We start from the raw sequence: 26,334 nt of genomic DNA on the forward strand, positions 1-26,334 counted from the left end.
CGGAGGTGGCGGCCGAGGAGCGGCTGTACTGACGGCCGGAGGTCGCCGGGGTGCCCGCGGTGGTGAACTCCACGGGGGCTGGCCCCATCCTGCAAGGGTTGCCATGCATCCGCGGCGCCCGGACGGCTTCGATGGCCTGGGCTATCGAGGTGGTGCCCGGGACGAGCAGGGCTTCGGCGGAGCTTTCCCTGCCAGGTCCTTTAGCACCGCGTCAGACCTCAGCCATTGGGTGACCACCCCTCCGGATATCCCGGGGAGCCGCAACCTGCACTGGGGCGAAAAGAGCCCTCCCTACAGCGTGCCTATTCCCTCCACCCCGCTTGAGGGCCCGGTGGAGGAACCTTGTCCCGGCGGCGGCGGCGGCGTGGCGGGGCAGAGCAGCGGTGAGCGAGTCGGGAGTGGGCGGGGGCGGGGGGCGCCGTGGAGCGGGGCGAGGGGCTGCAGACCCCGGAAGCGAGCTGGTGGAGGGTCCCGTCTCGGTGCCCTCGGCCCGGGCGCGCCACACCCTCTGCCCTCTTTTCGTCCTCTGCTCCTGAAGAGGCCCTTTATCCTCTTCCTCACACTAGCGGTTTCTCCAGGATCACTTCCCAGAAAAGACCCCTTCCTTGAAGTATGGGCTAAGGGGTAGGAATTTCGAAGGATTTGAGCATGTTTCCTCTCATGCCCTGGATCAAGCCAGAACTTAGATTGTATTACTGTTTATTGGGAATTGGGTGAACAATACCTAATTCACTGGCAGTTGTAGTTCCTTGATTCAATAAACTGTACCTTCGGCTCTTGGAAAGAAAAGTTTTTCAGCCTCAGCAGGCTTGGGCTCAAGCCTCCTCTCATCTGAGCTAAGAGACTCAACAGTGAGCCCGCACTTTTCTCTCCTTGAAGGTGGATAGGGTTTTTTAAAGTGTTAAAATGAGGTATAAGTAGGGAGCGTATAGTGGGTTAAAATATATGTTTTTTCATTCTTTTTTCTTGGAGTGTGTGTTTATTTTCTAGGCCGCCAAAGCTACACCTGTAATTTCTTCCTTTTCCAGACCTAAAAGCCGAACTAAAGAATTAAAAATGGTGACACAATTTCAAAGTAACACTTTAGAATCAAGAGCGTTGGCAGTAGTAGACCGTCAGAATACAAGTGATTTAATTGTCGCTTGATCTACATAGTCTCAACATTTTTATTCAGTGAATGCAAATAATGTCTACCTTTTTTCTCTTGAGGTGTTTAGAATAATGCTTTTATTAAATTATTAAACCTTAAGTACATTCAAGTCTTAAGTTTTATTCTCATGTTTTTTTATTTTAACTTGGCGGTACAATATTTATTTGATTTGGGTTAACTATCACCTAGTGAACAAATGAGAATGTGGAGGAGGGCCATTGATTTACTCAGTGTCATACAATTATCTTTTTCTATCTAGTTTTTTTTCCTACTCCTGCTCAAAGGGTACTGGGAATTTTTAAGTAATTCAAAATGAGTATGTGGTTATTAAACAGTTACTTTCTTAGGGGGTAAATCTGACTTATTATCTTTTTATAAATGCTTCAATGATTAGTAAAATCTGGGTGTGTTGTTGTTTTTGCAGTAGTTATGTGGCATGTAAATTTAGAATTTTAAAGTGTCCATATGTCTAACAGGCATCACACAGTGAAAAACAGTCAACCTTCCTTAAACCTTCCAAAATATCAGTGATAGCTTCTATTATTATTAAGGAATAATCTGTACATGTGAAAAAGGGAATACTAAAGGAGGAAAGTATCTTAATTGAGCAAAATAAACTTCTATTTAGTTTGTACATTTTTCAGGGCAAAGGTGAGCCAAATCATTTGTGCAGAAGTATGTTATGTGGCTTTTTTCTAGCTACCAGGGAATAGTGAGGGCATTGCTTCATTTGAAAGAGCAGAGAAAGAGGAGATGGTGAAGAAAAGGGAGAGAAAATCCATCCCTTGTAAATTTGTATTATAACTGAAATGTAATGTCTAGTTCCCTAGAAATGTGACGTTTCACAATTTAAGGTTTTGAACTTTTTAGTCAAGGAGAGTTTTTTTCTATTTTTTGATACATGCATTAGAAAAGCTGTAAACTTTTCTAATAGAATTACAGACATGCCATTAGTAAAAGCACATACAAACCTGGTGCCTGTCACAGAAACCTAATTAAGCAGCTGCTGTCGAATGTTTAAAACTTGGGGAAATGGGAGAGCTTTACCTACCTATTCTGATTATTCCAAGTACTCTTTCACTAGTTTTTATTTTATTTGGCACTATTGGCTTAACATAAATGCTCTCTACCAATAACAGCAAATGAATAATTGTGTAACATGTAAGGTAAAGTTAGTATCTGTCAGACCCAAGTTGTTTGTAAGCAGCTGTTAGATTCTACCTGTAGACATGTTTGATTTGGTCCATGCAATGTTGTAATGCTTTTAAAAATAGTTTCCAATATTTTTTAATTGAATGATGCCATGCAAAAGTTAGAATTTTATTTTCAGAAAAATCAAAGCTAACAAACACTGGGCCCTCAGTCCCATGGCAAGTGAGTTGTAGCTAAACAATTGCTGTACCTATAGAACTTCTATATTGTAGAACTTGTCATAGCCTCAACGGAATCCTTCATTCATTCAGGAACCTCCCTGACCACTCTCAGAATTTGACTTTGGGACCTGGAATTTCAATATACAGGTTAATAAAATAACTTTGTGTTTCTAAAGTAAACTTAAATATTGGTTGTGAGTAATCTTATTTCTTCCATTTTAGAGCAGTTGAATAGATTTGCTGGATTTGGTATTGGACTTGCAAGGTAAGGTTTTATCTGAAGATTTTTAGTTATGTTTTTATTGAAAGTTTTTCTTTAATGTAATTTTTAATACTAAATGGTTTGTTTAGTATTGCTTCCTTTAGATTGATTCTTTGGCGAAACAGATTACATATTGAATAATATTTGGTAGGGAAAAAAGCATTAAAATCTGGGCCTCTGGGCCCTCCCAGGTTGTGCAGCGGGTTAAAGCACAGCACTAAAAAGCTAAAGTCGCTTCAGCATGAGTTCTATCTCTGCTCCGGAGGTGACCCACATGGCGCGACAGACCTTTCCTGACCCACCTGCTGATCCCCTCAGCAGTGTACTTTGTTCATCTGCCTGTTCTGCTCCCCACTCTGTCTCTGGTGAAGTCTCTCACCGCCCCTGCACCCCTGATCTGTACCCCAGCTCTGTATACATAAATAAATAAATCATTAAAAAAAAAATGGGCCTCCTTGGTAGTATAGAGATTAAATCTCAGTAACATCACCACTGTGGTCTGAGTTCAATCCCCAGCCAGGGAACTAACCTACATATGGTGCAGCAGACCTCTCCTTTCTTTACTGCTGCTCCCCTTAGCAGTGTATTTCAATAGATCTGCCTGTACTGCTTCCTACTATGTCCTCTGGTGAATCCTCTTAGCGCCACACCTCTGGCCTATGCACCATTTCTTCAATGTATAAGTAAATTAAAAACCTTAAAAGAAAAAAAATATTAAAATCCATAACTTGCTTTTCCAGTAAGGATAGCATGTAGTCACTTTATTTTGTCATTTAGAAAGGCTGTTGTAACAACTTTCACATGTGTAATAAAATCAAATCTAAAATAGTATCTTTCCCTCCAAAAAGAAGTAATAGGGCATTAAATCTTCTCCTTATGACCATATGCAGCAACCTTGATATTTACCTAGGTTTTGTTTTTACAGTCAGCATTAATGAGCACCATTATTTTTTTCTTTTTAATGATCCCGTTGTATATGGTGTAACTCCAGTCTTGATTTTGTGGCCATTAATGTACTGTTTCAAAGTCTTTGAAATTGCACAGACATATTTCATGCCAGGATAACTCATTGTTTTAAATATTTTAACCAGGGCGAAACATGAATATGTTAATGTCAATAGAAACAACATTTTTATTTTAAACTTTTCCTGTTGCTAGACTTAATATCTCTACTTTTATTTAGCCTCACTTTATACTTATAACATTTGTTCATTGATACCTATGAGTGTGAAGACACACTTGCATGGGTGCTAAGCCTGCATTTGTAGTTAGTTTGTGGGAAAAGCTATCAGAAGAAATACTTGATACATGAAATAGTACTCATTCACATAGTCACTAAAATCTCTGTTAATGTGCAGAGTACATCAAAACCAAGATATTCCTGAATAATAGATGGCACTTCTAATAGGAATTCTGTTAATAGAACATATGAAAGGAGTAGAAAGGGGCATTTAAATTGCCTAGGAAAGGAGTTTCCTAAATTTGGATGTGGAGATGTAGTTTCTTCTTTGTACTATGCATATTAATAGTTTATATTGCTTTCCTTGCTTCCCAGTTTGCAAATATGACTTTAGTTACTTTCATACTTAATCTTGTAAGCTAATTTGCAAATGTATAAGATAATTTAATTTTTTTCCTCAGTAGAATGGAGAGTATAAAATAATGTATAATAGAACAATTTTATATGCATATATTGTAGATTAAACTTTCTATATTATATATGTATCTCTATAGAAATCATTCTTTTGTAGTCTTTTTACAGAAAATGTACTGGCCCATCCTTGCATTGTTCTACGCCGCCAGTGTCAGGTAAATGAACCGTCTAAACAATAATTCTAACCCTTATTTGACATATAGATCTCATAATATTGTAATTATTATTCCTGTGGTAAATATTACAAAATTTGTAATATGTCTGTTTTCAAATATTTTGGTCATGAAATCTTTTACATCTTAAAAATGACTGACCTCCAAAGAACTTTTATATATATTGGTTTTATTTACCAATATCTACCATTTCAGAAATAAAAATTGATAAATTTTTAATGCATATTTCTTTAATTTGTTTAAACACATTAACCCTTCCAGGTAGTAACATAAACATTTTTATGAAAAATGGTCATTTTACATTTTTATAGCTATCTTAATGTCTGGTGTAATGGGAGACATCCAGATTTTCATAACTACTTGAGCAGGAATCTGTCTCAGTACATTTTTTTTGAAAGATATCAAAATACCACTTTGAACACATATATTTGAAAATTGGCATATTTTCAGATAATTGTAAAAGTATTCTTTTTTGCACTATATCCAAACTCAGTAGCTAGTAATTCTTAAAGGTAATTTGCAATATGAAATCAGAAGCCACATCTGTTAACTTATAAATTTATAATGTTAAATTAAAATCTGTTTATTCTCCACATTAACAGATTTCTTTACCTATGCACTATTTTGTACTATTTTGATTAGATTGATTATTTAAAAAATAGATTTGCTGAGTTGTCGAGAGCTTCCAAATGTTTAGATAGATGTTTGATTATACAATATCGAAAAACATACACCATCATTAAAATTTTGACTATGCTCACTGGAAACGTGTTTCAGTATTAACATACCCCATGATAAAGATAGTTCTTCCAAAATTTTAATTTTTGCTTATAATCTCAATTTTATTATTGGCAGTGAATGTTGTCTTTTTTCAGTAAACAAGCTCACTTATTTTTAAAGTATGTCTGACCTAAGTGTGAATAACTAGTCTATTAGTTCTTCCAACAAAAATACTGTTCTAAGAAAGAAGTGACTAATTGAAGCTGTACCCCATGATACAGGTACTTTTTTCCATGATAGCTTCTTCCTTACATAAAACACAGAAAATTACATGATGCATGGTCATGAGGAAAGATTTTGTAAAATTTATATTTTTCACTGCTTTATCAAGGACTTTCTTCAGGAAAAAAGTCTTAATTATTTATAAGTAAGTAGGATAGATTAAATATGGTAAGTATGAAGATACATTTGGTGCCACTGCCTTGATTCATAATAAAGAGCTAGCAGTTTTGTTTTACTAACCCACAATTGCCTTTGCACTATTATAAATACAAGGAAAAAGGCAAATGATACTTAAAATGATTAGTAATCTTGACCTTGTCACCCCCCCCCCAAAAGACTGGTAGTACCCTTGGGGATCAGTAGACCACACTGTGGTAAAAGCTTTGGTAATACAGCTTATTTTATTTGAAAACTGAGTTAGAAAAGATGTAAATGACTAAAAATTAATTTGTTCATGCTTACCACTGAAACATAATTATGTGTAGAAAAGTAGCTGTTTCAAAAGCATGGACAATGTTTGTGCCCCAAACAGCTTATTGCAGACATACATGTGAAGAGATTTATATATGGAAACATTTACATTATATGTAAACAAATGCATATAAGTAACATTAAATAATGTTTTACAAAATAGAACCCTTAGGTATCAGATTGTGACACATCTGATATTCTGTTTATTTTTCATTTAATTGTTACTGGTTCTGGTTCCTGAATTTGATTGATAATTTACTAATTTATAGTTTATAAATTACTTGCTATTGGTAGTGCTGAATCTCCTGTTCCTTAATTCTTCCTGGTTCCTATGTAGTAAATATCATGAGCATTTTGCCACAGTGAATATAATTCTAGTGTTTAAGGAAACAATTGAGTATCAAACAGGTTTTGTTTGATAGTGGATATTGCTGTGTATTTTACTTGTATAACGTATAACCATATGTACTATCCTTCTAACAGGTCACTTAGAGCAATTTCTAGAGTAATTTTAATGTGTAATGTAAGATGACTTTAGCATTGAACTTTTGTTTATGCTGTATCTCATGATTTTGCTGTTTTTTGAAAAAAAAATTTCTTCTTTATAGATTAACAAAATAATAGGTAAACACAAAGCAATAATAGAAAATAATCACAAAATATCTTTTTTACAGGTTAATTACCATGCTCGTCATTATCATCTCACTCCATTTACAGTCATCAATATTATGTACGGTTTCAATAAAACACAGGTAAAAAATATAGATTTTATAAATTAGATATGTGCTGGTTGAAATTAGTAATAATTAAAGCATGAATAATTCCTTTTAATTTGTTTAATATCTTTACTCGTACTAAAACTGATACATGGTAATGACATCTTTTTGATGTTACTAAATCAGTGAATTTATACCTTTGCTAAAATGTTATTAAATATTAATGGTCTCTAATCAATGTTAGGTGTAGCTCAGTAATTGGGGTGTTCATCTTGACCTTAATGTTGGCCACCTGACAAACTAAAGTAGTGGTAGGAATAATTTAGTTGTAATTTTTCTATTAATTGGCCTTTACAGAAATGCCCATTGAAAAACATCAGTGCACATTCAATGTCACATTTTATTTAAGGACTTCCTTGTGTTTCTTATTTAAGCATTAACAAACATAACAATAAATTTTGTCTATTGTAGGGACCAAGAGCCCTTTGGAAAGGAATGGGAAGTACATTTATTGTCCAAGGAATTACACTTGGAGCAGAGGGAATAATCAGTGAATTTACACCCTTGCCAAGGTACCTTTTTAGCGTTTTCTCTATATTAGCTTCATATTAAATTTTGACAGAACAGTTTTTAGAAATATCTTGAATTTAAAACTTGGTTGAAGTAGTTTAGGGAAAAAATAAAGTTTAAGTGATTCATTTCATCTTATTTAATTCTATGTGATAAAGAAAATGCCTCTGGTCTATTAACTATCAGTATTTTGTAGTTCCTACAGCTGTGTGTCAACAATTATTTAAAGAACAAATATGAATATATGAGTAATTCCTGCTTGCTCTCAAGTAGCCAGTTTCACCAAATTGATACGTGTTAGCAAAGGTACAATATGTTGTGATTAGTGCTATAATTAAAATTCCTTTTAGAGCCCAAGGAAACTTTGCATTGAGTTATTGGCAAAGATTTCCAAAAAACAAACTGATTTAGGGTACTTCCTGGTGGCGCACTGCAAGCTAGCAGTAGTAGCTGCTTCAGCGAGTTCAATCCCTGGCTCCGGAGGTAATCATGGTTGGCAGACCTCTCCTGAACCACCTGCTGCTCCCCTTAGCAGTGTATGTACCTCATTGACCTGCCTGTTTTGCTTCTCACTGGCTCTAATGAAGCTTCTCATTGACCCTGCACCTCTAGCTTGTACCCCAGTTCTGTATGCATAAATAAATCAATTTAAAAAAAAAAACTGATTTAGGTTTTGTATTATGAGTAGGAGTTGACTTAGTAAGCAAGATGACATTCAAATAGAGGTGATAGTATCCCCCTCCTTTTTTTTTTTTTCCTAATATTTAGTTATTTATGTATACATATGCTGGGGTACAGGCCAGAAGTGTGGGGTGGAGGGCGTCAGAGGGTTCACCAGAGACAGTGGGGAGCAGTATAGGCATATCTACTGACATATACTGCTAGGGGAGTAGTGGGCAAGATAAAACAGATCTGCTGTACCATGTGGGCTAGCTCCCTGGTTAGAAGTTGAACTTATGCTGCAGTGGCTGTGGTTAGCTTCATAGTGCCAAAACTTAACCCTTTGTGTCACCAGGTAGCTCAACATGCCTAATATTATAGAGATTGGAAGATCAGGAAATAAGAAATGTCTTATGATTGGAATAACAGACACGTATAGACTGGAATAATAGGAATAGAGGCTGAGGTACTATACTGAAGCATGGTTTTTGCCTTTGCAGGGGGATTAGACTTTATTCTCTATAAAATCAAGAGTCTAAAAGATTTTGTGTGCATGTGTGTTTAGTATATTGGCTCTTTGCCCAAGGATATTCCCAGAAAACTTGTTAAAAAAATGAACTGATGTAGTCAGAGAGCTGTGAATAGCAATTCTAGTAATGCAGGACAGACTGTGGAAAGAGCCTGAGCTGTAGGACAGGGTAAAAAGGTATACACTAGATAGACATTCTGAAGCATAATCAATAATTGGTGATAGATGGGGAATGGCAATCAATATGGGAGTATGAATTGTAAGCAATGACAGATTTCTAGACCAGAATTAAGTTAGAGAATTCATAAAGGAAACTTATTTGAAGTGGTAAGAAGATAAAGCTTTCAATCATGAAGTTTGAGATTCCTTTAGGACACTCAGAAGATATCTTAAAAGTGGTTGGAACCCTGGATCAGCATCATAGAAAAAATTAGAAACTGGAGACATAGTTTTCAATTTTGTAACATAAAAGCAGCAGTTGAGGCCCTCCCTGGTGGTTCAGTGGGTTAAAGCACAGCACTAAGAAGCTAAAGCCACTTCCGCATGATTCAATCCCCACTCACCCTGGAGGTGATCCTCATGGCACGGCAGACCTCTCCTGACCCGCCCACTGCTCCCCTCAGCAGTATACTTCGTGCATCTGCCTGTTCTGCTCCCCACTCTGTCTCTGGTGAATCCTCTCACTGCCCCTTGCACCTCTGTACCCCAGTTATGCATAAATAAATCTTAAAAAAAAAAAGGCAGTTGAAACATTTGGGGTGAATGGATTTCCCTGAGGAGAAAGTGTAAACTGAATGACATAAATTGAACCAAGGACAGAATCCTGAGTATACATGTATACATACATGTACCATGTAGATGTGTGCACTCATGTTTTGTGTGTGTATATGTGTGTATATACCTTTAGCTGGAAAGGCAGTTGAAAGGTAGTAAGAGATGCTCACAGAATAAAATACAGTATGATAGTGTGCTTGAAGCCAAAAGAGGAGAATTATAATTGTAGATACTTTTGGAAGAAGAGGGTAGAAAAATAGGGGAAATTTGCTTCTGGGTCTGTTTTCTCTGTGAAACAGAATGTAAGGTCTTTAAGTTAAAAAAAAGGATGAACGCAGGTGTTAAAGTAGAAAAGTATGTGAAGAAGGATATAGTTGTGGGACATTCATCCCTATGTATAACAAAGGAAACCTTAAAAGGAACCTATGGGAGGACTGTTAACAGAAAATACTGTAAATCACAAATTTGTATATGTGTAATTTGTCAAGACTAATTTTCTTTGTCAACATTATATATCAGGTATCACGATAAAGGCTTTGAATCATTCATTAATCAAAAGTTGAACATTAGGCAAGATAAAGTTTTTGAATAGACAAGGAGAGAGGTGGTTGAAGGTACAGCCACGAGTGTATTAATCTTGCAAGTCAGTCCATAAGGAAGGAAATGAAGCCAGAATAGACTGACACCAAGCTTTTTTGCCAACACGATTGCTTTCCCAGGGCCTCATAATCTTGAAGTTCCTTTAGTACAGCTTTGCTAAATATTAAGAACAAAACAAAAGATTTGAGTATCTTAAAGTTTTCCCCTCTTATACTTAAAAATCTGATTTTCTATGATTGGCTAGCTGCTTTCCTATTGCTTTTTATATCAGAGGTTAAGTATTGTCAAATATTCTTGAATTCTCCCCCCCACCACCACCAAAACTAAAATTCTATAAAAACATAACAAAATACAGAAATTACTCTGGGAAAGTGTAAAGAATTGTCCATTTGGAGTCCAGACACTCCTAGTTCTGACTATACCACTTCTTCTTTTTTTTTTTTTAAGATTTTATTTATTTGTGCTTACAGAACTGGGGTACAGGCCAGAGGCTCAGGGGTGGTGAGAGGCTTCACCAGAGACAGAGCGGGGAACAGAACAGGCAGATCGACGGGAGGGGAGCAGCAGGCGGGTCAGGAGAGGTCTGCCACGCCATGTGGTCACCTCCGGGGCAGGCAGGCGGGAATCGAACTCGTGCGGAAGCGGCTTTAGATTCTCACTGCTGTGCTTTAACCCGCTGTGCCACCAGGGAGGGCCTGAAGTAGTAACTTTTAACTGCAGATTAGAATGAAAAAAAAAAAGGGAAATGGGATTAGGAAGACATAGACTTTTATTAGATTTTGTTATCTAACTTTCTTACTCTATAGACATACATATGGGTTATATGGAAATGCATTTCCTCTTGTTCATTTTGAATTTTAGTAAAGAAGACACAAAAGATGATGATCTTTATTATATTTACTTGGATAATTTTGCTAACAGATTCCACTTACTAATTTACCTAGTTAGCCAATATTTCCTGAATACCCTGTTGGTGCCAGCACCTGCACTAGAAATTAGTTACACCATGCCGAAAAACAAAAGGTACCTATAACCATGAAGCTATGACTCTAGTATGAGGGACATACACTAAGTAAAGTAATCCAACGAATGAACAGTTAAAAATTTAGATTTGTGTGCTAAAGGGAAGGTTATTCTATGAGGATTAAGATTAAAAGGAGTGTCTCTAATAAAATTTAACCTAAGACTTCAGCAATGCTTAGGAGGCATAGACCACTTTGTATAAAGATGGTTTAGTAATGAACATGGAGAATTCAGGTAACTTAGAGAAGTCTCAAATGGCTGGATTCCAGAGGCCAAGCTGGAGAGCAAAGTGAGAGAATGCTGAAGAAGCAGGAGCCAATCTGTTTATGGCCTTGTATGCCACATCAAGAATATTTAAGAATTTCAAAGCAGGGGTCAATGATACGATTAAATTTACATGTTTAAAGGGTCATGGACATAGAACCCTAAGTCATATACAGTGTGTTTTTTTTTTTTGTTTTGTTTTTTGTTTTTAAGATTTCTTTATTCATACAGAGCTGGGATACAAGCCAGAGGTGCAGGGGCAGTGAGAGACCACCAGAGACAGTGGGGAGCAGAACAGGCAGACTGATGAAGTACACTGAAGTGGGCAGGTCAGGACAGGTCTGCTGTGCCATATGGGTCCATTCCCGACGGGTTTTGGAACTTGCACTGAAGCGGCTGAGGCTCGCTTGCAGTGCTGCATCCTAACCTGTTGTGCCACCAGGGAGGGCCATAGAGTTCTAAGTTGTGCCACCAGGGAGGGCCATAGAGTTCTAAACCACTGTCACCTCAATAAAAAAAAAAAGAGATATACAACTAAATAAAATAAATCTATAGTAATACTGGATCATTTTAAAGGACTAAAGTGGGAAAAGTAGAGGTAACAAGAATGACTTCTAGGATTTTAACTTGTGTAACTAGATTTCAAAGTCATTTTTTATAGTAAAGGTTAAACATTTTTTTCATTCTAACTTCTTTGGGTGGGGTGGACTTTTTGTTCTTGGGAAGCAAAGTGACAGCAGATAAAACAGCAAAGCCAGAGCAATTCCCAGAAGCTAACACATGCACTCAGGGACATGCACTCAGGGGTTCCCTGACCGGAGGCACCTAGTTGTCAGGGATCACTATCACTAGGTAGAACAGATGAAATGATATAGATTTACCACTATTTTATTTTATTACACTGAGTGTGATCACATCAGAGGCAAAAGAGGTTAAGTCCGTAGTGTCTGTTAAGTTTCCATTCTTAGTTTCTCAGTATTATTACTTTTAAAAAATATACATAAAACAAGATCACCATCTATAATCTCTTCATGTATTGCTTAGGCCTTGCGCAGATCTTTCCCCAGGTGAAATGAGCTAGACTATGTGTTGCTCTGTCTTGAAGCACACTTATTTTCACATGGCATTTCTTCTCAGATCATTAACATCAGGAGCACCTGTCCTCATTGCTGCCTGTGTAGTACAGTCTCTCACAGAACTTGTGTAATTGAATTCAAACTTAGTTTGACTCACTGTAAATTTCTCAAAGTAGCTATATAAATATCTTACAGTTTCTCATGTTGTCTGTTTCTCCTAATAATGCCATTGGAGCACTGACTTTATACATTATGTGCTAAACACAATGATATCTTTATTCTACTCAATAGTTTTCCTTTCAGATTAACAGTTCCTAACTAGGGAACACTAAAAGAATTTAACTAAGAAAGAAAAATGAGAAGTTTAGCTTTGAACAAGTTCATCATCAGGTGCTCTGTCATATACAAGGGCAGCTGTCAGTAGACATATGATATAAAATGTTGACATTAGAGATGTCTGAACTGAAGATCATAAATTTGAGAGGTTTTAAAACGATCATCTTAGTTGAAAGGTTGTCCAGGAAAGGGGTATGGATGCACACTAAGAAAAAAAGAGCACCTGAGACTTTAAGAAGTCCAAACTATGTGGTTGATTTAAGAAACATGTCCTGAAGGAGAGTCAGAGGGAGAGACTAGGAGTGTGGGACACACTTGGCACACGGGGCCAAGAGTGCCTCAAGCGACAAAAAACATGAGGCCCTTGTGGCTACTGGGAAGGCAAATAGGGAAGACTTTAAAATGTTGGTGGACTTAATGACGTGGAGGTCACAGAGACCTTGGCAAGAAATGGTTTCACAGACGAATGGGATCCAGCCAATTTGGAGAGGGTTTTGAGGTGAGTGGGAAATCAGGACATGGAATAGCAAATTTAGAAAGTTGGCTGGGCACAAAAAGAGATGAAGGGAAGTAGCTGGAAGTAAGAGTTTGAGTTGGGTTGAGGGAAGTTTACTTAAAGAAGGCAGCTATTTGAAATTGAGAGAATGGTAAGGACAGTTTTTGCTTGTGAAAATAGAGTTAAATATATATGCACATATTTTGGTATTTGACAATGAAGTATAGAAAGGTTTAATTACAGGTAAATTTTTATACTGCTCTTCTCCCAAAGCATTTAAATGAACTAATATTAACTTTTTAGAACCTTGTCAGTAAGTTTTACCCATTTTATGAAGAAGTAGAAAACTGATACAAGTCTCAAGTTTTTTTTTAACTTGACTTGAAGTTTCACTTTTCCCTTAATAATCTTAATGATCTGAAGAACTGGAAGTAGTTATCAGTGTTCCACAAGAGGGTGGCCCACTCCTTACAGAAATGCAGGCCACAAACCCGTTTGTTCATATTGTTAGGATGGTTTCATGTTTTTTTGTTTTTTTTTTTTTAAAGATTTATTTATTTGTACATACAGAACTGGGGTACAGGCCAGAGGCTCAGGGACGGTGAGAGGCTTCACCAGAGATAGAGTGGGGAGCAGAACAGGCAGATCGATGAAATACACTGCTGAGGGAAGCAGCGGGCGGGCCAGGAGAGGTCTGCCACGCCATGTGGTCACCTCCGGGGCAGGCGGGAACCGAACTCATGCAGAAGTGGCTTTCGCTTCTTAATGCTGTGCTTTAACCCGCTGCGCCACCAGGGAGGGCCTGGTTTCATGTTTTATCTCAATGCCATAGTAACCTGAGGCCATGGAAAGATTAGTAGCAGCATCCAGATGATTTGCAAACTATGCAGTATATTTTGTTTTATAATTACAAAGTCACTGTCAGGATGGGAGGGGGCGATCCTAATCTCTTCTATATTTTTCATCTTAGTCATTGAACCAAGTTATACTAAGTCATTACAGTTATATTTATGTATGGCTATTCATTCATTTATAATATTTCATTGTCAGTTAAGCCAGAAGATGACCCAGGAAGCCCTCTGAGGTCTTATAATCAGAGGTGATTATTCCATTTTCTAAGTTTTTCCGCAGACCATTTAGTTTCTTAGAAAAATGTGGAAAACTGCAGTCAGGATGGCCGAGCAGTCTAAGGCGCTGCATTCAGAAAAATGTGGAAAAGTTCACACCTCATCCCAAGCAAAAATTGTACTATTTTTAGTGCACTTAGGTTCTTAGTGATTAGCTTTTCTTCACTTTTTTAATATATGCATTCCTTTATTTCTTGCTCTCTTTCGTTATGTCTACCATATTCACTCAGCTCAAATAGAAACGGGTTTTCTCAGGTTCTACCTGACGTTGGTGCTGTAGGTACTACTTTTTTTAGGTAAACTGGTAGCAGAAATTTATAGTCTGCCTTTTTCCCTTCCATCCACTTCTAAGTGCTGCTTCAATATTTTTCTGCCCCTATTTTGCTGTCATTTTTACTCTCAATGTTCTTTTCTGCTTTTTTATTTCATGCTTGATAAACAATCTTTCCCAATTTGTTCTTCTTTCAATTTGCCTCTTTTTTTTTTTTTCCTTCTTTTTTTTCTGGCTTGGAAAAGAAACCTAAATAACAGGAAGTACATAGTCCCAGACCTGGCATTTTACCTTTCTCCTTTGAACATATGCCTGACATCTTTGTCACTTTCATTTTTCTCTAAGTAAGTCAAATGTGACAGCACCAGCTTTGCTTTTCTTACGGAATGCTGCTCTCATCAAGGGAGATGAGAAGAGGTACAGACAAAGAGTGCAGATTCCGCATTACAGAGACCAGGGCTTCGGACCCAGTTGTACCACTAACTGGTTGTATAGCTTTGGGCAAGTTATGAACCTTCTCTGAACCTACTTCCTTGTCTATGAGACAAGGCAATGTGGTCATTGTGAGCATTAGAAATAATCCACATGAAGCCCAGGGACAGTGCCTGGCATACAGTTGTTGCTCAAAAATATAAGGAACTATAATAAAGGCCACAAAATTAATGTCCTTATAATAAGTAAAGGTACTTCGGAAATTAGGTGCTATACAAATGTCATACTAATTTTGTTTTATTTTCTAACCCTTATTTTTATATACCTTTTAAAACTGTTTAATTCCTTCATCTTATTCCTTATTTTGCTTTCTCTCCATCATTCATTCTTTCTCAACCCATCATTTTTGTTTCTCCTCCCTTAATTTCTCATGTTCATTTTTATAATCAGTTATAATTTGTAACTGTTAGTCCCTTCTATTAGCACATACAAAGCAACTGTATATGCTTCCTCAGGTTTTCAAATTGTATTCCAGAAAGGAAAATGTTCACCATTAGAATATATTTCTTCTAAAGAAATATAAAAAGTTTAATGTTAAAAGTTTAATGCTAAAAAGTTTAATGTTCAATATTGCCTTTTTGAAAATTGGGCTAATTCAAAATGTTTTAAGTATTATGACTTATTTTAATTAACTTTTTACTTATTTTTAGGGAGGTTTCACATAAATGGAGTCCCAAACAAATAGGAGAACACCTTCTGTTGAAATCGTAAGTATCAAAAGTGGTGTATGTATTAAAAATTTCCATTAATTTTTATAGCCTCAGAACTAAAAAAATATATTAAATAGATACAATGAAGGCAATTAAAACAATGAAATATCTGTGGGATTAGAATTTCAAAAGAGAAATAACACTGAGTTTAAGAAAAATCCTGAAATAAACATTATCTTTAAAATAAATCTTTCTGATTTGAAGCTGAAATGCAGTCACAACCTAATTTTTCTATGTGTTCTTAGGAAGATAGCAAAGGTTTTCAACTTGTTTAACCCAAATTGCCATAAATATTATTATTTTATTAAGCAGAGATTTGTACAACAATAAGCAAATTCAAAACCTTAGTGTCATTAAAATGCAGTCTTAAAGACATTTAGTGATTTTGCAACTCTGGCCATTTTTGTAGATTAGAATTTTACTCTTCACTTTTTAATTTTTTTTGAAGATTGTGAATTGGAAACCCCCCAGCTTGCTGGCTCCCACTGTGGGACATTCCAGCCATATTATTACTTAGTGATGTTCCCTTCATCTTGAAAACCACTACTTGCCAGGACCTGGCCCGTAGGGTTAGGTAAGTCCCACCTTGATATCATTTTAAATAACTATATTTTGCAGGCTTGCAAAGTTGTAATGCTACTATATCTGACTATATTATGATAGGACACAACTTTGCAAAGCTGTACAATATTGTTTTTTTTTAACAATACAAGGGAACTTCACTCACTTGAAGACTGGATTAGCCTAGCAGGGTGGGAAATCGGGAATGGATAACAAGAATAGATAGGATAATAGTGGAACAATGTCCTTGTTCATAGATCACCAGAAAGGCAAGCTTTGGATCCCTAATTTAAATTTTCTTCCTAAATTTCAAGTATCAGATTTATAGGCTACATGAGCTATTATGCAGGTAGATATCCAAATAGTGAATCATAAATGAGCCTCTGTTTTACTAGTTTAGATAATATATATATATATATATATATATATATTTGCAGGCTGTCCTTGTATTATTGCTAATACTTAATTTTTCATTTTTAATTGTTGAAGACTCTGAAATAAATTTTTTTAGGCTATAGATAAAAAACTTTAAAATGTCATTCAAATGTGAATATAAAGTATGTTGATATATTAAAGTAAATATTAAAAAATTTAATATGAGCATACTCATAAGTTTGTTTTAATTTCTGCAGCCTGACTTATATGGTGGCAATGCCTTTTTATTCAGCAAGTCTAATTGAAACAGTGCAGGTGAGCTATTTTTAATTGTTATTTTTTAGTTAAAAATATTTTTTAAATGTGTACTGTATTTTGTGTGTGTATGGTTGATGAACAGACAAATTTAAGATTTGGGTTTGTTTAAAATTGTTATTTCACAGACAAGACACCACACATATCAAAAATTCTGTACTCTACTAGAAGCATTGCTGGTATGTACATTTCCTTTGGGAACGTACCTCACTCTTCTAGTTTTATATTTATCCCTTTCATACACAGCTATACTCTTCATTAATATATCTCAGATATCTCAGAACCAGCCTATGACTTTCTTTAAATATAAAAATTTTTTTTCAACTTTTTAAAACCTTTATATAAGACAAAAATAGTTACCACTTATCATAATAAATTACCTGAGCATAATGCATGATAGTTATAAAAGAGAGCAGATATTTCCCATAGGTATGTTACTAAGAGCGTGTTTTTTAAATATCCCCCCCTTTTTTTTCCATCATAGGTTTTTATGAGAAGCTAAAGTTTAAGAATCCAAGTTAAATGTACAGAAATTCATCAACTATTTCACATTAAAAAATCAAGCACCTGCATAAGAAATCACCTTATTAAAATTTCTTGTTTAATTATTCCTCCTTAAGTAATTTAAAACTCTATATTGGACAAACGGATGCAAGTTTAGATTTGATACCATAGTGTTGTAGGGACTGCAAAGCTAAAGCCATCTCCTGCTAACAGTTTAAATTATTTTGCTATTTCCAGCCACATGGTGGCGCTTGTAGTACATTTAACTAATGTACTTTCTTGCCACATTACTATTACTCCACCTAAAACTGAAGATAGTGATGAAGATAGTTTTAATTCTGTCTGTTCATGAAATTCAACTGATTGTGTAAAACCTATCTTCAGTCTCTAATATGAGATCCACCAGAATATTTTTGGTCTTTACTATATATGCGATCCCTCTTTATTGAAATCTTCATCAGGGTTTCCTCTTCCAATTACTTTTTTCATTTAGCTGCTTTTCTGACTCCACCACTGGCTTCTAATTTTTAAAAATTTTTGTTAGTATTAACTCTGATGTTAATACCTTATTACCTAAATACACTTTATTCTTATATTTATTATGATAAATAAAAAATATGACCTTTAAGTGAGGCTATAATTTATACAGTTTACTATTTGAGTTATCTTTATTTTGTAGATAAAGAAGGGAAGGAGGAAGATAATTATTTAAAGGAAAAATAACTAAGCACCAAGATATATTGGAGGGAAGCAAATTTTAGCATTAAACAGAATATCACAATCACATTTCTCTAATTAAATTCAACATGTGTCTTTAACCAAATTTCTTAATCTTCCCACAATTTAATTTGCTCATTCATAAAATTTTAATTAATGATTAAATTTAATTAATGATTAAATTAAATGCCCAGCTCACTTAATTTTTTTTTTTAAAGATGTATTTATTTGTGCATACAGAACTGGGTTACAGGCCAGAGGCTCAGGGGTGGTGAGAGGCTTTACCAGAGACAGAGTGGGGAACAGAACAGGCAGATCGACACTGCTGAGGGGAGCAGCGGGCAGGCCAGGAGAGGTTTGCCACGCCATGTGGTCACCTCAGGGGCAGGCGGAATCGAACTCATGCAGAAATGGCTTTAGATTCTCAGTTCTGTGCTTTAACCCGCTGCACCACCAGGGAGGGCCCTAACTTAATTTTTAAGTCTATTGTGGCCTCTTTTTCCTAGAACTCCAGGTTTTACTTGTTAAATCCCGCCTTTTTAATAATTCCTTTTGTCTGATTAGCTTGAACTCTTGCACCTTATTAGATTTATATTCATCTTCTTTTAGTAACTGCTTTTTTTTTTTTTTTTTTTTTTGTCCTGTATTCACAAATGAGACCTAGAGCACATGTTTATACTCATGGATTATTTTACTATAATTTTTAACTTGTTAAATCAACTTCATTTCAAACCCAACTATAGTACTAAAACCATCTTAATTTTTCCCCTGAAAATTAACTTCCTTTAGAACTGCTTGTCTTTCTACAACAGTAATATTGTTATTTTCACCCTAAAGACTCAAAGCTTTAGTTTTAGTTTTTGGTGGAGATTTTTATATTTCTCTCATACTTCCTAATCAATCATATCTTCTTACTTCTAACTCCACTAATAAGTATCTAAGATTACTCTATTCCTCCCCAATGTTGGACAACCACTCATCTTTGCTTTGCCACATACTCAGCTTGCTACAGTAGCCTCCTCCAAAGTCATGTTCAGTGACCTTTGCCCTTTTGGGAATCCCAGATCTCTTTGAGAACATTTTTTTTTTCCCTTGAAAAATATGCTTTTGTTAACTTAATCTCTGGAAGAACAACTTCTGAAGCCCTTGAGTAAGAACTTTCTTGTGATCCATTGTCTTAAGAATCCTTACTTTGGCCTCTGCATTCTAAGTCTTGACTCCTACATTCTAAAGGCCTTTCTGCTACTTTTGTAAGGATAGTGTTTGAAATTACAGTGCTTCTACCTTTTCCTGGTTAAGGATCCATGTTAACTCATATTCCCTACCATCAGTTTCAGACTTACCAGCTTAGTGTTAAGATTTTTATTAACTTCACTTTACCTATTCAGTTAATTTTCTTGACTGCTAAATTTCTTGTAATTCATTAAGTATTTATTGAGTATCGGCCTATAAAATAATCCCTATATCAGGCATTATTTGTAGACCCAGGACATAGAGCAGCAAACAAAACAGACAAAAATACTCTGTTGTTACTGCTCTGATGCTCTTGTGGGGTAGAGAGTTAGAAACAAAGCATAAACCACTTTATAAAGTATACAAAACGATACTAAAAGCTCAAGGGAACACAGTTAATTTAAAAACTGTGTATTGGAAAAGAAAAGGTGGCTACTATTTTTTGAAAATTAAAGTCTTCATTGAGAAGATGACATTTGAATAAAGATCAGAGGATAAGATTCGGTAAGTATTTGTAAGAAGAACATTCTGTGAGGGAAAGCAAACACACAGGTTCTTCAGTGGGAGGAGCAAAATAGAAGCTCATATAGTTGGAGGTATGTGAGCAAGGGGGAGAACAAGAAAAGGTGATATCCCCGAGGTAAGGTAAGGTCAGATCACATAGACTGTTGGGGAACATTGGAATCACTTGACCTTTGCTTTCAGGGTCTGGAAAGTATTTGATGGGTTTGTAATGCAGTCTGGCTTATGTCTTTATTATGATCTCTTTGGCTGCTATGTTTTAAAGATAGACAGGAATGGGAAGGGGTCACTGGTCAGAAAGGGAAATGGATTAGTAGGTTAGGTGAGCTTATACAAGCCTAGTGGTTTTAAATATAATGTTTATGAGAACATTTATAATACATACAACTTACAATCTTGCAATCTAAGTTGTGAACTCCATTTGGGACCTTTTGTTCTTCTCTCTCAAATTGCTGCTTCAGCAATGTTTTCCAACTCCATAAAAGGCATTGCTCTTCCATTGTATCCTCTGGCTAGCAGCCTCTCAGTCATCCTTCCAGTACTCCAAATCCTCCCACCAATAAATCAGTCCCACTGACTGTAATTTTAGAATATAAGCACAGGTGAAGCACTTTACTGCCTTTGCTACCTGCTAGCCCAGTCCAAGATCTTTTTTGGATTATGCAATACTCTGTACAAAAGCCAGTGGTATTGTAAACATAGACATATCGTGCCCATCTTCTGCTTAACACCACCTCCTTATTTCCCTCTGACGAGAAGTCAATGTCTACACAATGGCATGGTATGGCGCCTACTAACTTGTTAGCATCATTCGTTGGTGTTCTCTTCTGCATTTGTTGTTAGAGCAAAGGCTTTGGCTATTCCTTTGCAGCTTCTCCTTCCTTCTGTAATCTGTATGGCAAGCTTTGTTATACATATCCTCCAAATCTGAAATAGCAGAGACATTTTAGGTGATAATGACTAACATTTCTTAATTGCGCCCTCGGTATAAGAACTCGTTTCATTTACTATTTCCAGCAACTGCATGAAAGTTAGATGGTACTTACTGTTTTTAGATGATAACCTGAACTCCTAGGAAAGTATAATAATTTGCGCTAGGTCACGTGGCCAGTAAGTGACGGAGGCAGGGTTGCGACCCATGCTTGAGAACTCTATATAAACACTAGCCTCTTTGGGTATCATCTAGTTTTGATTTATAAAATGAGCTCTGAGGAACTTCTCAAAGGTAAGAAAACCAGGTGTGTACCCCCATCTCTCCTCTCCAGTTTCCCTTCCCCAGTAGAATAGCTCCCAGCGGCACTGCTGCCTTTTCTTAACAGATTACACATGGGGTAAAAATACAAACAAAAGCTAATGCCTAGCTAGCATTTAAAATCTACAAACCCTCGATCCTTTCCCTCTTTAGTCAGGTGCCTTGGTAGTGTGGTAACATACCCCTGAACGGGTATAAACCTATGCCTGTGATTCATGTTTGGTGTGGAAACCAATGTTACCTAATAAAAATAGAATGGAAAAAAGTGTCCTTGTTCGTGGTAAAAGAAGAAAATTAATTTTTTGTATCACTTTTATTTCAGAGTGAGATCATTCGAGATAATACTGGAATTTTGGAATGTGTTAAAGAAGGAATTGGAAGAGTGATGGGTTTGGGAGTGCCTCATAGCAAACGACTACTTCCACTTCTTTCCTTGGTGTTCCCTACCGTGCTGCATGGGGTTCTTCATTACATCATTAGCTCAATTGTTCAGAAGTTTGTTCTACTAATTCTAAAGCGAAAGACTTATAATAGCCACTTAACTGAAAATACTAGCCCGGTGCAGAATATGCTGGATGCTTATTTTCCAGAACTTATTGCTAACTTTGCTGCTAGTCTTTGCTCTGATGTTATACTTTACCCACTGGAAACAGTTTTGCACCGCCTTCACATTCAAGGAACACGCACAATAATTGACAATACAGACCTTGGCTATGAAGTGCTTCCAATTAATACACAGTATGAGGGAATGAGAGACTGTGTTAATACCATAAGGCAGGAGGAAGGAGTATTTGGTTTTTATAAAGGGTTCGGTGCTGTTATAATACAGTATACACTGCATGCAGCTGTTTTACAAATTACAAAAATTATTTACTCTACCCTTCTTCAAAATAGCATTTGAGATTTTGGCTCCTGGTTGGTCTAAAAGACATAATCTGGATACTTTGTATTGAAATTATGAGAGATAAAAGTAAAATAAGGTGGGGTGGGTGGGGGGTAAGGATTAGAAAGTGAAACTGGTTAAAAAAAGAAAAACCTATCCATGCTTATATTGACTTCATTTTTTTTCCACGCATAGGTATATATTTTGGACAAATGCAGTAAAAGTAAAGCTCACATAAATTCTTACTGTTATATCACTTGTACTGAACTAAAAATTATTCTGAGCAGAAGCAAAAATTTGTCATCAAACAAAATTTCATAGAACTGAATTTATTCCATTTATTTTACATGTTTATTTCACCTTTTCAACTGATATGACTATGTCATCTTTAATGTAGTGTGTAAAATTAGAAGGTCATAGTTTCCCTTTAAGTAAATAAATACATCTGCAATGATAAATATTTGAGGATTACATCTGGTAATCTGTAAACAAGAATTGAAGAGTTTTAAATTACATGGTCTATATAGAATTATTTTTAATGGTTTTACATCTACTATATACAATTATTATGTATACACAAATTACTTGGAATTTCTTTGAATTTCTTTCTGTATAAATTTTCCACTCTTATTGCCTAAAGTGATATTCTGCTGGAATATCAGAATAAGCATTAAAAGTCAAGGTACTTGTAAGATTTAAGGCAAACAACAAACCTAGCATTTCAGTGCAAGTAACTTAAAATTTGTCATACAATTAATACTTGTTTTGCTTATCTAGTTTATAAAGCATCAGGCTATTTTTAGAGCCACTCATAAAAAAGAATATAAAATAATCATGATAACTAACTTGGTATCACCATGTGTACAAATTATGTACTAGAAGGAATGTCACTTGCTTTTCATCTCTGGATGACTTTTCTTAGAGGAGACACAGTAAAAACCCACCTGGGAGTCTGTCTCTCTTCTGTACAGGCATCATTAAATAATGGCTTCAGTTTTCATTTTCTTCCATATTTTGTTTAAAATTTTTATTCTCCAAGCTTGATATACATAAAGGGGAAGTAGATTTGTCCTCAGTACTTTGTTTTTAAACATTTGGATGAATACTGATAAAAATTACAAGCTTACAGAAGGTGTATTCTTGTTTCTTACAGATCAGCAAAAGAAGTAAGTTTCAACAAATAAAAAAATATTAACCAGTTTAATAAAAATGCTGTCCCTAAATTGAATTTGGTGGGAAGACTTTTTGTATAGTAAGTGATCAACACATTTGACTGGTGCATCATTATTAAAATGTGAATGATATGCCAGTTTTATAGCTTTCATTCAAAACACTGACACAATGACTCAGAGCCAATGTTTTCCAACCTAGAATGCATACACACAGGTTTCTTTTTTGCTAATTGCCAGAGAAATGATTACTTTGTAATGATGAATAGTATTGGAAACAATATATAACAGCCAAAACTAAGAAACAATATACACTAAAATGTCTATGTGTTTTTTAATACTAAAACACATGAGTTTTCACTTTAAATTCTACCAAGATGAAAATGAAAAATAACACTGATCACATGTATTTTATGATTAATGTTTTATAATGTACCTTGTCCAACCTATGTCATTTTCTTTTGAATGGCTAAGTAATTTTTTGTGTTCTTGGTATGTCCAGCTTCCTAAACACTTTTTATTTTGTATTATAGTCAAATAAGATGGTTTCAGATAGGTGTACATTTCATAAAATACCAAGCTCAGAAAACACTGAAACAGGCTCTGAATGGAATTTAGTATTTCTGAGTGAAAGCCTATATGACCCCTTAGCTAAAAATTAGATATATCAGGATATTTAGTTATATAAACCTCTTTCATTATGGGATCATAAAATTGACAGTCTAAATATCATGCAAATAAAGTGTATCTTATTTTTTTATCACTAGAGTAAGAATACAAATTCACATTAAAACAAAAATCGAAAAGTGGCAAGTAAAATACAAATTTTTTATTTTCCAAATTAGTTGAAATATAAAAAAATATATAAAACCTCAAGCATGTAAATAACAGCCAAATACTTTAACTGAATTTCGAATGGAGCAAGTAAGATGAATATTAGACATATTCTCCTTTTCTAAAATTCCATTATTTCCTTAGCACATAGGTTACAAAATCAAATAATTTTGGACTACATTTCACATTCACATTTGTTTTGTTTTGTTTTTTTTTAAATTTAGTATCTCTAATAGGTTGTGGATAAGATGTTTCAAAAGTCTAAAATCCCAATTACATAAGCCTAGTTTTGGCTATGCTGCTGAAGTGTGAGGTGTTTGCCTTATGTTGTAGGGTTTCTTGATTTGAGTTAAATAGTTTGAGAAGAATAGAATTAAAAACTGAAAAGCCAGGTAAATTTTAGCTTAGTATATTAATTTATTTATTGATTCACCGAAACTGTATATACATCTTGACCAAGATACCATTCTCTATTTTGCAGACTCATAAAATTATTCAAGGCTTCAACCAGCACTAGATGTATAAATATGACAGTTGAAGATTGAAAAAGAAACCAGTTTCAAGATGCTCATGGGCTGGGAATTTGATACCAGCCAGCATTTCTAAAAACAAACCTGGAGAGGTGCAGGCCGAGCTTGCTTGTGCATATGCGCTTGACTACTCAGAGCTGCCTTTAGCACTGGCTTTGGTACTACTGTAGGTTCATACATGTGTTCAGAAAATAAAATGTGCTGCTATATATTTTTTTCCAGCTAAGATTGTAGAGGATATTTGCTCTTAATTTGCTTACTCTGCAGGCTTTTGAAAAGGTTGCCAAGTCTGAATTATTTTCAGTAATATATTTGGAAGTGAAATCACCTGACAATTCACTTTGCAATAGAATTTGAGTGATAGTTAACTGTGGCATTTCTGCTCTCTCAAATAGATGCATATTTCTCTTAATCTTCTAATATAAGCTGGAAATGTGATATCTTTTTAGTTATTGAGCATCACTGATAGTACCAAATTGTATCACATCGTAGCAAAAACTTGTGATTTGACCATGAATCTTATAAATATTACCTCAGCTGGAAGAGGTGTTTTGTCTTAGTGTGTGTGTGTTTTTTTTTTTAAAAGTTCTTTTTGTCTCAGTATTTCAAATGTTTTCAGTAAACTGTGCTATGAAAAGGTCTAATAAAATGCTGAAATAAAACTAGTATGTTTCTCTTAGTGATGCTAGACAACACAATCTGGTGGAAAAAGTAATTTTCTTAGAAGTCCAAGAAAAATGTACCTGTAAATTATTATTTACTAATCATTTAATAAACCTTGAAGTAACTGATATTGTTCACAAGAAACATCTAAGATAAGGTGTCCTATCACCATATTTTGTAAAAGTCTTACACATTTCCTCATTGACTCATATAGGCATTTTCTGAGAAGTGTTATTTAAGAAAAAAATAGCAGAAAGTTTGACTTGTCTAAGTAACTGCTGAAGTGATGACAGCAAAGTGACAAGTAGCTCCAAGCCGTTGTCTCTTAATAAGAAACTTAGGGGGGAAATGACCAGAAGCTGTCAAAATCAACTTTGTCAAATGCTGGAAAACAATCTACTGAATTCTGAGTCAAGAGAGAGACAACTAAATAGTAGACTGATTTTGTAATGTCCCCTCTTGGATCTGTAGCGATCTTGTAAACAGCCCCTGTGCCATTGTGGGACCTGCCCCTTGGTTCTGGAAAGAATAGAGCAGACATTTATGTCTATTTTACTAGCCTCTGTAGGAACAACTTGAAGGATGAATGTAAGGTGCTGACCCTCTGTTTTATCTAACTGCAAGTAAGGGTAGAAAAATGGTGGGCATGACTTGGAAACGTGATATGATCAGAAAAGGTCTGCAGTCACCTAAAGCACAGATTACACTTGAGATGTGCAAGAGCCTGCCTAGTGACATAGGCAAAACTAGGGAGGGAGCTCCTTCAGGAAGGATTCTTTTGGAAGTTCTGAAGTGATCATGTATACTGAAGGATTTTGAAAGCCTCAAGTGTTCAGTAAATAACTGAGAAGTCTCTGAATGTTCACTGACTGATCTATAAGTTCACTGTAAGCAGGAAATGAATGCTCAGGCAGAGATGAAAAGGGCCTGAAAAGAATTGAAGAGCCAGTCCACAGAGGAAAGCAACTAAATACAAAACCAGAAATTGAGTCTAGGTCTCACAATCTAGTTCAGTGTCCATAATGGGGCCTCTCAACGCCAGGAAAA

General features: G+C 35.6%; 1 protein-coding gene across 1 annotated transcript; it reads left to right on the plus strand.

Annotated features, from left to right (window-relative positions):
• On the plus strand, positions 1 to 25,351 carry SLC25A46 (solute carrier family 25, member 46). The gene is made up of 8 exons (XM_004678366.2): positions 1 to 383; positions 2,746 to 2,788; positions 4,537 to 4,594; positions 6,760 to 6,837; positions 7,273 to 7,373; positions 15,670 to 15,726; positions 16,923 to 16,980; positions 21,531 to 25,351. The coding sequence occupies exons 1-8, from the start codon at positions 104 to 106 to the stop codon at positions 22,107 to 22,109; spliced, it is 1,254 nt and encodes a 417-aa protein (XP_004678423.1). The 5' UTR covers positions 1 to 103; the 3' UTR covers positions 22,110 to 25,351.
• Positions 25,352 to 26,334: the final 983 nt, after the last annotated feature.

The sequence above is a fragment of the Condylura cristata genome, unplaced genomic scaffold (assembly GCF_000260355.1).
Source record: "Condylura cristata isolate star-nosed mole 26May11 unplaced genomic scaffold, ConCri1.0 scaffold00007, whole genome shotgun sequence".
Taxonomy (NCBI): Eukaryota; Metazoa; Chordata; class Mammalia; order Eulipotyphla; family Talpidae; genus Condylura; species Condylura cristata.